This window comes from Rhyacophila brunnea, unplaced genomic scaffold (assembly GCF_057557595.1).
Source record: "Rhyacophila brunnea isolate RB1 unplaced genomic scaffold, BYU_Rbru_1.0 scaffold_18, whole genome shotgun sequence".
Lineage (NCBI taxonomy): Eukaryota > Metazoa > Arthropoda > Insecta > Trichoptera > Rhyacophilidae > Rhyacophila > Rhyacophila brunnea.
In genome coordinates this window covers 9,756,844-9,769,209 of record NW_028232837.1, presented here as the reverse complement: position 1 = coordinate 9,769,209, position 12,366 = coordinate 9,756,844, and the positions used below count along the sequence as shown (strand labels likewise).

The window sequence follows — 12,366 nt, the reverse complement described above, 5'->3', positions numbered from 1 at the left end:
ATATTATTGATATATACTTTTTTCGATTCGGTGAATCAGAGGTATTTTCAAATTATGTAACGTCAATAAAGGAATATTACATTCTCAAATTGATTCGTCAGAAAATTTAAAAAGGGGCTACCGTATTATAAGTTCAAACCATTCATAAAATTATTTATTAATTTACTTACCAAAATCTAAATGAGATTTTTTAACATTGTTTTGATTTAGAGTCTGTGAAAATCAACATTGTAAAAGTAGGCAGGTCATGCCGTTATTTGGGGATAGCTAATTAATTAATTCAGAATTTGTGAATATTCAATACTTCCATAATATGGAATGCCGAAAGTTGGGAAATCGATAATTTAGGTATTTAGAGCTAACAACTGATTATATTGTGTCTATATTATACATATTTATGCTAGAAAAATATTCAACGTCATCTGATATATAGAACATGCACATAAAGGACAAATAAATTACCATTATGACTGATTTTACAGTTTATGTCAAATTTCAATTACGCCATATCGTGATTTCCAGACCTTTTGGCACTTACCTCGCGATATTGAAACTATTTTATTTTTAAAATTATATAATAATAATAAATAAATTCGGTAATTTTTTAAGTTATACTTCTTTTGGCGCTTGGGAAATCAGATCAGAGTGTATTTTTAGCGTGTGACATGTAACACATCATTTATTTTTTCACACGAAAAAACGCAATCGATTGGAATCGAACCACCGTTTGTTCGGTTATCAGCCGAACGCACTACCTTTACGCCACAGTATGATACTGCAATCGTGACGATTATACAGTATAATATTTTAGTTTAGAATTGTTCTATTGACCATGCACATAAAGAACAAATAAATTACCATTATGACTGATTTTAGAGGACATGTCAAATTTCAAATTTGAATTACTCCATATCATGATATCCAGACTTACCGACTTTTGGCAGTAACCCCACTATATTTGAAAACTGATTTCGTTATTAGTGTTTTCGCCTGTAGCACAAACATCTTGTTTTGCCACATTAATAGAAATTCAAATATTATAATTATACTAGCTGATCCGGCAAACGTTGTTCTGCCATATAAATTATTTCTAGTGAATATTTTGGTTGTTAAATAAAAAATAACGAATGTATCGTAAGTGTGTGGGGATGGGATCTGTGACAGAAAGATGAATAGAGCGCTGTAGACGATGACCGCCGATAAAAACAAAAAAACATCAACCATTCATTTTCTCAATTCAAAATGAGTAATGATGTTCATAATGAATGAATTACCTGTGACAGGATCTCGTTGTTTAATGTTTATGCAATATCCGTCTTGTCCCTTCCAGAAAATTAGCAGATATTGGAGAGCGTCGTATGAACGGTGTGTGTCAGCGATGAACTCCAGATTATTGTTTCTTCTTCGAATCACGATTTCTCGTGTCGATGTGCGGTCACCAACCATGATTCCAGCAATATCGTCAACAACAGGCACATTGAATCGACGCACGTGCTCTCCAGCTGGTGTTTTATCAGTATTGATGACAATAGCGTGATTGTCACTTTGCAATTCGTGCATGTGTGCTTTGAAAAATTTCAATAATTCATTGTGCTCATTCAACAGGGCGTCCAGTTCGCCAACGATGCGCCTGGCATTAGACGAATTGAGGCTATTGTAGCCGCAACGTGCATCCACATGATTGATGTCCTCACCGCCCATGAAGTAGATTTGTAAAAAATTATGTGGTTCGTTTGGCATTGGCAGCAATGAGCCTACTTTGTGCTATACTTGGCCTTTGATTTTGAACGTAGAATGGAATTGTTGACCATTTGCCGCAGTATTGTGAACTATTTCTGTTGCTCCGAACGAAGTCATTTGGAAGCATGAATTGAATGTGCGAATGGACTTCAGGAACAGGTTTGAATCTGGAACCGTGCCGATGAGCAAGCCTTTCAATGGTTCTAGTGGTATCTCAATTTCTGGTAGTTGCACTTTTCCTGATGCGCAACACATCCCGGCTGACTCAAGTTTGAATTTGAGCGCATGACAATGGGGACATTCTTTGTCCATAGCACCAATCAGCACTTTCGGATGAGCGGAATATTCAATATCTGGCTCGTACTCGAATGCGAGACGAAGGAACGAAGCGGATGTAAATGTTCGATGTACTTGTTGGCGTTGTCGGTCATTTGATCTGCGTGTGTTAACTACGAACCGGCGCGCTTGGCTCCGTTCCAATTGTCGTTGTTGATTTCGTTCAGCTCGTGCCTCTTGTGATTGATATGCACGCAATTGCGACATGCTTACACGCACATTTTTGTTATCTTGTTGGATTTGTTCGTCTGTTCTTTCTGCTCTACTATTTCGCATGTTTGTTGCTTTATTCGTTCGACGGCCCAAATGGCCCCCCTTGTGTCTTGCTGGCATTGTGACTTTGATACACGCACATAAAAATAGATAAATTAAAATAAATCGTACAAAATTTTGCACGCACTGCGTTGTGATATGCCGAATGAAATGTCAAAATGGCGCGACGCTTCTCTTGAATTCTTCTCGGACGTAGCGCCATCCGTCATTCAACAACATAAATAATTTCGTTCTGTTTGAAATACGAACGACGGTTAAATTTGTTCATACAAAAATAATAAAATCGCGATTAAAAAATGGGAGGGTGGGGGTAGGAGAGTGAAAATTTGGGGTTATGGGTATTTTTTATGCCAAATAATAAAAAAAAATACAAAAAAAAAATTGTCAAAAAAATAAAAGAAAATTTTTCTGGATAGAAATACCCTAATCACCCAGCGATATGAAATATACTTTTTGACCTATTCTCATACCTAACAAACATACATAAAATAATTCATAAAAATCGGTCGAGCCATTTCGGAGGAGTTCGACCACAAACATCGTGACACGAGATTTTTATATATATAGAGATAATGTATATATTTTGAAAACTTTGACTAAAATATCTTTATTATTAATTGAGTTAGCATTTACTTGGTAGAATTCCATTTTACAAGAAATGAAAATATAATTAATATTAAATTTTACAGGTTTTTAAAAAGGCTTGTCGATAGCTATTTCGGTTGTAACACCATTATCAAGACTATTCAGATAGGCCGCTTGCCCTTGCTTAAATACTACACGTGTATAGATAGAGACAGAATACATTCACTTATTCGTTCCAGCAATATTATGAATTTGTACACTTATTATTGATTGTAATATTATTAATACTTTGAAAACCCTAAGTGGGTTTTTTAATGGATATCAAAATTTATCAAAATTGCTGTGTTCGAGTACTTTGGTTATTTATTGACATTATTAATCAATTAAAATATTATTAGTATAATTGTATTATTCGTGTGTTTAAACTATATTTAATAGTGGCGACGAATGCATTACCAAATTTTTATTAATTATGTGATTACTTTTGGATAATTCGCGATTACTTTCAAACTGTTCGAGTAAATTCAATTTTAGACCTTTATTACATATATGCAAACATTCCGGCGTCATATTATTACTGATGCTATGCAAATTTGATATCAAATGTTTAGCAAACATAAGTAATTCACCAACGAATTCATAGAAAAATAAATTATTAATCATTCAAATACATGTATTTATTTTTATCGTAGTATATAATATATAGGTATATATATACATACAAGCCCAATATTGTCAATCCCAAAAGTATTCTTAGTAGAGATTCACATTGTTCAGAATAAGTTTTAAATAATTTTTCTTCCCATTACAAGATTTGAAGAGAGAATAATTCATGACGTTGTAATCGATAATCTTTCAAATTAAAAATCATTTTTATCAAACTAAAAAATCAATGAGACCGTTAAGTGAAACGCGTAGATGTATTAATAAGTAACCTCTTTGTATGGGTGCTTATTTAGCGAAGCCTTATTTTGTATGTATCTATGTATTTAGTTTGAGAGCTTTTATTTTTGAAACAAAACACTGAACAAGCGTGGTCGAAGCTTGTTCATGTTCCGGACATATTCGTTAACAACACGGAAAATCAATCGAATAATATCGTGTGATGACAGTGAATTGTGGTTTCAAAATTAGGTCGGACAATTTTGTAACCATTAAAATATCAATATTAAAAATAAACAGCTGATATATAAAATGACAGCTGCACTATTAATCTAATTGCACTTATTTAATATATAATAATGAAATCAAACATTTTAAATATATAATTTTAGTCTTTCGTTTTTGCATAAATAATCAGCGATAAAATTAGTTTTGCTTTTTTTAAAGCAATATTCAATAGTATTACATTTTCTTGATTTCTTATTGATTTATTTAATAAAACACAATTTGTTTAGTACTTATTCCACTTTTATTATTATTTAATAAATCTGGACCGGTTTTGTCCGCCTCAGAGGGACATTTTCAACTGTTGAAAAAGTTAAAAATGTCCCTCGGAGGTGTAATGGTATTACTATTTTTAAAAATCTTGGCAAACTTCGACTGACGTTCAATTATATAACACCTTTCTATTTAACTTTCTGTACTACGCACAAATGGCGGGAAATTTAAAATTTATAAAATCATAATAATTTTGACGTCTACATTGTCATAATAATTGATTTTACAAAATTTTACACTATATTTTGTATTCTAAATTTTATTTTTCTATATAAAATTGTACTTATGTTTTTTTTATTATTATATTATATATATATATATATATATCCTCTTCTTCTCTCTTGTGAGGGTAATATTTGTTATAATGTTAATCTCATGCTGTGAACGTCTTCTTGAATTTAGATTTGATATGGCCACAATGTTTTGTTTTCTTAAATAAATTACATTTTTTGCTTATTTTGAAGATGTAATGTCACATTTAAAAGTCGTGAGGTAGGTGCAGCATCTCACTGAAAATAATTGTTTATGTATTTTTTTTTCAGAATTCGTCACGACCTGATGTCATTGGGAGACCGTTTCACTGAGAGCGAAGTCGAGTGGGCTTTTGAGGAAGCCAACACAGTCGTCAAGAAAGGAAGGACTATGATTGAGTACGAAGAGTATTGTCAAATCCTTTGCGGGATGCGAAAACCTGAAGATTAGTCAAGGATTTGTTTACAACCATGCATGCCATTGAGATTTTTTAGATAAGTAATTATTTTACACAATACTTAGGTATATAGAAAAATAATTAATTGAACAAATAAAAAATAAATAATATCTATTTAAAGTATTAGCAAGTGCAAGTACGTTACAACTAAAATTTGGAAAGATACTGACGTCGGCTAGCAATTAAGGCAAGAATATATCGTCGGTGTTTTGTAAAAAGTGGACATCAACCATTTTGACGAAATCGAGATTTTAATGAAAAAACAATATTTACTTACCTCACTAGCTTTGTTGTTTAAAAACGGCGAATTTGTATATCGACAGGAAAGTAGGTACTTAAAAACGATTATCGTAAGGGCGAATATCCACTTAGTATTACGAATAAGAAGCAAGTAGGTATGACATATTAGGCCTTTTAAAATATTATAATATAAAGCCTATTATAAGGACAGTATTCTTTCTAAGCTTTATTATAAACTTGTTAGACATTTATAATCATCCACAGGTAATTAATAAATAATTAATGTCAAAAGTTAAAACTCCTCCTTCTGTAAAAAAGCATTTTGGTTAATTCACCTTTTTTTACAAAACACCGACGAAGTCAGTAGTACCTTGATATCAACACAAATTTTAAACACTTCAGATGTATTATTTCATACTAGCTACAAGATAGTTCCGTTCAAAACAAAAGCCTGTTCCACATTCGGTCTTAATCCCAACGTATCACGAGAGCCTACGTTTGGATTTGAAGCAACAGCAGTTGTTTACACCTTCTCAAGAGCAGATGCCTAGAGTGAGGTCACCACGCGCTCAAGTGTGGTTTTATTGAGTTTCCTGAGGCTTTATTTAATAAGAAAAGGTGCGCATGGAAGAAAGAAGCACGAAAAATTAACTAAAATATAATATATGATAATTTTGTCGTAATTAGGTATGAGACGCATAGGTCAATAATTGATAAAACAGATTGGTGTAAATCCAGTGTATGCGTGCTTAAGTCCCGCCGTATTTTTTTCTAGTATATTATCGCACCGCCAGACCTACACTGACGTAAGTCTGAATTTTGCTGTTTTGAGTTATGAATGCAGTTCAATTACATTTTTTTCTGTATCTCAGGAAAACACTGGCATACATCTAAAAAATATATTTAACGAGTGAAATAACACTCCAGTGTTATTTTAAATAAATTTAGTCAAATATCGAGAAGAACACTCCAGTAACTCGTATACTCCTTAATAAATGCCACTAGAAAGATATATTTTTTTCAACTCTACAAAAAATGGACATTGTAAAGCCATTATACATTAACTCAAGTACCATAAACATGGTTCAAAAAGTTTGTTTCGGCTCTCCTGGAACATGGCTGATTTTGACTTACGTCAGTGTAGGTCTAGGGGTGCGTTATATCTGAGGTGTTTCCAATGTATGTTATGAATGAAAACGGTAAAGAAAATAATAAATTAATTAACTCGTCATACAAGGTATATTTTTTTAAATTATTTATGTTGTAGGTATGTACTCAATTTATCATACATTTTGTCAAAGTTTTACAATAAGTATCTATATTTTATATAATATATATTTCTATACATATAATATATAATATAATAGAATATGATTGTTTGTTTGTATGTTGGTTTCAATTTTATTTGGTTGTACCAAGTTCAAAAAAATCTTAATAAAAAAGTATTAAAACTTACATATTATAGACTACATTATTGACACTAATTTAGTACAGTTTTATCTTGTTTTTATAGTTCAAACATACAGTCCCCACACAACCATCTTAAAAAAAAACTAATTAGTTTTTAATGACCTGTCTTTGGAGAGTAAATGTTTATTTATTCCGTGGAAACAATGAACTTATTCATTTGAATGTATGAATAAATTTATTTATTACCTAATTATTACAACGATGAAAAAAATTACACAACTGTGACTAACAATTATATCTATTCAGATATTTAATAACCATTTATTAATAATTCTGAATACCCTAAATAAAATTCAATTATTTGAATGCCTTGTATATGATGAAAAATTGTATATGAACATATTATAAACAAGCGATAATAATAAATTAATATAGATTCTTAATAATATCAATTTCTTAGATGTATATGGCGTATATTATAAAAAAACAATATTTAATATCAACTGAGTCATATAATATACAAATTAGTTATCCCTTAACATATAATATATGATTTAGTGATAGTATTGCAAAGCAAAGCCAGAGAATACAATAAAAAAGTCGCCTTTTTGAAAAAGTTTACCACTGAGACGATCAGCGAGTCCTGCGAGAATAAACAGTGTCAGCAAAATCCATGATATAATATATAAATCCTTCTCAAATCGATATTGTTTATTTAATTGTTGTATTGTTCACAGGCCGTCGGCAGTTTCGGTTAATGCTTATTGAGTGAGAAAACTCCGACGATGAAAAATAAGACTCATAATAATATTATTTAGTACCTACGTGTATTTTTCTTGCATATAAATTTCACCTCAGCAACATTGATTAATGTGTATTGTGTTAAATTGTATTTTCTCACCGAAAGCCTGAGATACTCGGTGTAAGCATTTTCCATCGTGATGGGTTGAATAAAAAGTCCATCACGATGGAGCGAATATCTCAGTTCGCATGTTATCTTGGTAGATAACTGTCATTAAGTATTATAGTGCCTCTGTATAACTATATCCAAGTAAACTGTACCTGTCAAACTGTCAAAGAAACTCGCCATCTCTACCATCTCCGCCAGCAAGTACCAATTGTCATACTTCAGTTCTTCACTCATCACACCATCACCCACCATACTGCCGAACCACTAATATTTGTTGGTTAGGCCAATATTCACATTCATTCCTTACCTACCATCTACTTCCAAATCCCTTATTTATTATTGTCACCAGATCAGGGTGACCGACAATTACGGGTCATGAATCGACCGTAATTGCAAAGTTCAGGCAGTTACTCCAAGATAGCCGAGCGAAGCCGATGTCTGTATAGCATTACCGATGTAGAGTGACTCATATAAACACATCTGTTCGACCTTATTACGCTAAATATGATACGGTTTGAGCGAACGTTGCGTCTATCATCCATTTTGAACTTATCATTATCATCCATCAACCTCATATAATATCATCCATCCAAAGTGTACCGTCCGTTTACCAGTGCGTGAGTGCGTGAACACCAAACCGGCCCAGCGCGCGCCAGCCCTATCAACATCAAAAGTCAGTGCCTGATATTATCGTGTAAGTTGTTCGCACCTCCGAGATCCGAAATCTACAAGCATCCTTCAAAATTACAGTCCACAAAAGCTCAACCATTTGTAATAATATGAAAAAGTACACAAAAAGCTTATAATCATTATTAATTCAATACAATTCTTTGTCCAAATAATAATAATACACAACCCCACATCTTATTACGGGAAACAAATTGAAATAAATGCTTGTAGCTTTCCGAAGCTCTAAAGGGCTTAAGTTTGGCCGGACCATTTGTTCGCAGGGTGCTTGTGAAAAAGCTTGTATGTGTTTTCTGCCCACTTTTGTACCCACTGTTTACCGTTTGACCGCTCCTTGAACAATCGGAAAGGGGGGGCTCAATCCAATCAGCTATTATGGCTCTCCCATACCCAAATATTCCTCCAAACTGCAAGATAGCAATACAAAATAGGACGCGATTTGAGATTCTTTTGAACAATTTGCATATTTTTGATACTCAATTTTGCTATTCTTTCAGTTTTTATGGTATATAATATCAAGTCTCCGACTCATAGGATAATACTGTCACTTTAAAACATGTAAACATAATAGTTACAAGCTTATATTTTGTTTCTACGAAACTCTACAGTAAAAAAGTTGATTTCTATAGCAGAGGATGTGTATTCAAAACCAACGTATGGAAAAATTACAACGTCATTAATATATTAGCAATTTTAGATCATTGTTTAAATTTCTATTATCCAAAATTCACTACTATTACAACACTCGTTTGTTTGATATAATCAAAATCGGTGTGTTTACGCGATAGAAGTTATACATCTTTGGCGTAACAAAACAAAAACAAAACTTGTGACAAACTAGATTCTTTGACTAGCTCTTAATTATCTTGTTAAATTACACACTCAAAATAAGGACCGCTTATTGGAACGCCGTTGATTTATTTCTATACACCTTAACTTATATTACTAACTGACGTTTAATCGTTTGTTTACGTAAGGAATTGCAAATGGCTGACAATAATAAATTTGCTGCCTAGGCAACGGAACAATTCTAAACTATAATATTATATTGTATAATCGTCACGATTGCAGTAACATACTGTGGCGTAAAGGTGGTGCGTTCGGCTGATAACCAAACAAACGGTGGTTCGAATCCAATCGAGTGCGTTTTTTTTCGTGTGAAAAAATAAATTATTTGTTACATGTCACATGCCAAAAATACACTCTGATCTGATTTCCCAAACGCACCAAAAGAAGCATAACTTCAAAAATTACCGAATATATTTATATTTATTATTATTATTATATCATTTAAAATATTGCATAGTTTCAATATCGTAAGGTTACTGCCAAAAATTGGTAAGTCACGAAATATGTTATGGAGTAATTTAAATTTGAAAGTTTGACATGCCCCTAAAATTAGGCATAATGCTAATTTCTGGGGACCTTAAATTTATTTTCAAACATATATAGTATTATATTACTATGCAAATACGTGCATTAACAGATCATTTGGCGTCAATTTGATACGTCTAGTCCTATTTTTATTGTTTTAGATATTTTTTAAATTTTACAAATGTACACATATCTTCAAAAAGTGAATTATAAATCAAAATTTTGTTTTAAATACGTATGCAAGTTTTAAATAAATATTGAAATTAAACATATATTCAAAAAGTTGTAGCAGTTTTAGTAAACTCTTAAACTACTGCAAAACAAAATCAGTCGTCAATGCGTTGTCGATAGAATAATTTTTCTCCCACGATGGCCGAGCGATAACGCATCGGTTTATAATATCAAGGATAGGTACAACAAATTTACACATTGTTACAATTACACGTATGTTAATACCTAGAATATGGATCTAATGGGTTTAACAAGTGGCAATACAATAATCTATTAAGGCTATACTTCAGTTGAGGCATGGTCTAAAAAGATCGTGGCTAGGCGATGCGTGGATTGTGCAAATGACGCGTGCCGAACGAAATATAATTTGTTATAAAAATCCAACATGCGTCCATTTATTGTTATGTTTATTGTCATATATTACTAATAATAATAGTATATAGTATACATTGACATGTTTTCTTTTTTAAATACATACGTAAAGTTTTTTGGTCATCTTTACACGATTTAAGAATACTTTCATCCGACGCCATGACAAAACAAATCAACGTGCGGACACCTCGACTGTCTGACTGCTTGGTCTCCGATTGGCGACTAGTGAGAAATTTCGTCGCACCTACTGTAGAAAATTATTTTCCGTTTCACTGAAGTACGATCTTAATACTTTGGACGCTGAAGACGCACCTGGCGCGTAATGACCAGGCGGCCGATCGATGTAATTAACGTACATTTTAAAGGTGGTAATTAAAAAATCATTATCTAGTCAGCAGCGAATGAGATGAAATATAATCTCCAATCTGTAGAGGCCTATTATAATTATGATTCTCTCATAATCAAATATACTGATTTAATATAACTTGAAAAAAATATTATATACTGACGAAAAATAGATTAATTAATATATTCACATTTAAAACCTACTTATAATAATGTTATTTTATGTTATTAATAATAAATTTTATGTGATAATTACATTTTGTTGAGGCGTAATAACGAATCATTTTGATTGATTTAAATAATATTATCTTTTCCACATAGTCTACATATTTTTCATGCTTATATTCCTAATGTACTCCAAATTCTCATAGTTCCGACTTTTAAAGCTCACCCACCCTTAAAAAACTTGGTAAGTCTATAAATTATGTTATGGAGTTGATAATTGCAGTTTTAAGTTTGACATGTCCTCTAAAATCAGGTAGGTACAATGCTAATTTATTTGTACTTTATGTGCATGTTCTATATTTAGCATTTATATATAGACACGTCGTGACGAACAACAAGGTTATAAGTGTCGATTTTTGGCCAAACTAAAGTAACAATGTGGCAGTCTTCCAAGTCACATTATCTACATACTGTAATATGTAGTCGATATTTCTTATATTTTTTCATTAAACCCTAATACTACCAAGTTCTATGTGCACTTTACAAAATATCTGTGGAATTACAGAGTTCTATCACAATCTAAAAAGATCTGTCGTACTACAAAGTTCTATGTGCTTTGACATTTCGCGGTTGTAAATACATTAAAAGTTGTTAAAATGGTTTTAATTGCAATATGAAGAGTAAAATCTTGTTGTTTTGTATTTTGAATTTATTTTTAAGACTTCATGCAGGGTATTTAACTATAAACTACTATAGCTTACAGTAAATTGTAAACTCACAATAGATCAATTATATTATGAAACGTAAGTAAGCTTTAATTATGTTATCATTATTTTTTTTAATTTCGTTACAAACGACGTTACAGTTACATATTCACAAACCATTAATTACAATTCATAATTAATTATTTTCATAATGCAAATGTCGAACAAACGTTGTACGTTTTATTCATTGTCCTTTTGTTAATAATAATGTCTAAATATCGATAGTATTGTAAGGCTTTTGCATTCATTGGCTTTATGTTTCAGGTTTAAAAGTCATTCTGGAACTGATATAAATGTTTGAGATGTGTGCAATCTCAGTAGATGAGGTGAAGAAATGGATATATTGTATTCTACATTCCCTATTATTGAGAATTCGCACACTATAGAGATTGAGTATATTAATTATACAATATCATTATGATGTTCCGATGGATCTGAAAGATATGCATCTTGCTGGCTTGAAGTTTATTCTAAAACTGAGGCGAATAATTTAATAGAAGAATTTTTACGGAACATTCCCTCAGCCATTAGTAACAACAATCTTGTAAAGACAATTACAATAAATGTATCTGATATAGATGAAGACAACATGCTAGTTGAAATTGAACCATCAACATTGGGCTTATTGCACCAACAATAGTTTTGTATTTTAAATTATATTTTAAACATCATTTTCATTTTAAAATGGTATTAAACAAAAAATACAAAAAAATATTTCGAATTTCCCATTTTACTAACAATTTCCGTACATTTTCTCTGGAAAAATATATTATATTAGACAACTT

At 31.7% G+C, this 12,366-nt stretch overlaps 2 protein-coding genes across 2 annotated transcripts in view; one reads left to right on the top strand and one right to left on the bottom strand.

The window, feature by feature from the left end:
- Nucleotides 1-5,152, top strand: part of LOC147073196 (uncharacterized) — a 56,705-nt gene extending 51,553 nt beyond the window's left edge. The window contains exon 5 of the mRNA XM_085945582.1: nucleotides 4,917-5,152. Coding sequence (XP_085801708.1) covers nucleotides 4,917-5,076 — 160 coding nt within the window. The 3' untranslated portion in view covers nucleotides 5,077-5,152. The remainder of the gene's footprint in view (nucleotides 1-4,916) is intronic.
- Sol1 (CUB domain-containing protein Sol1) overlaps nucleotides 1-12,366 on the bottom strand; it is a 1,020,319-nt gene that overhangs the window by 972,317 nt on the left and 35,636 nt on the right. The gene's annotated exons all lie outside the window — the stretch shown is intronic.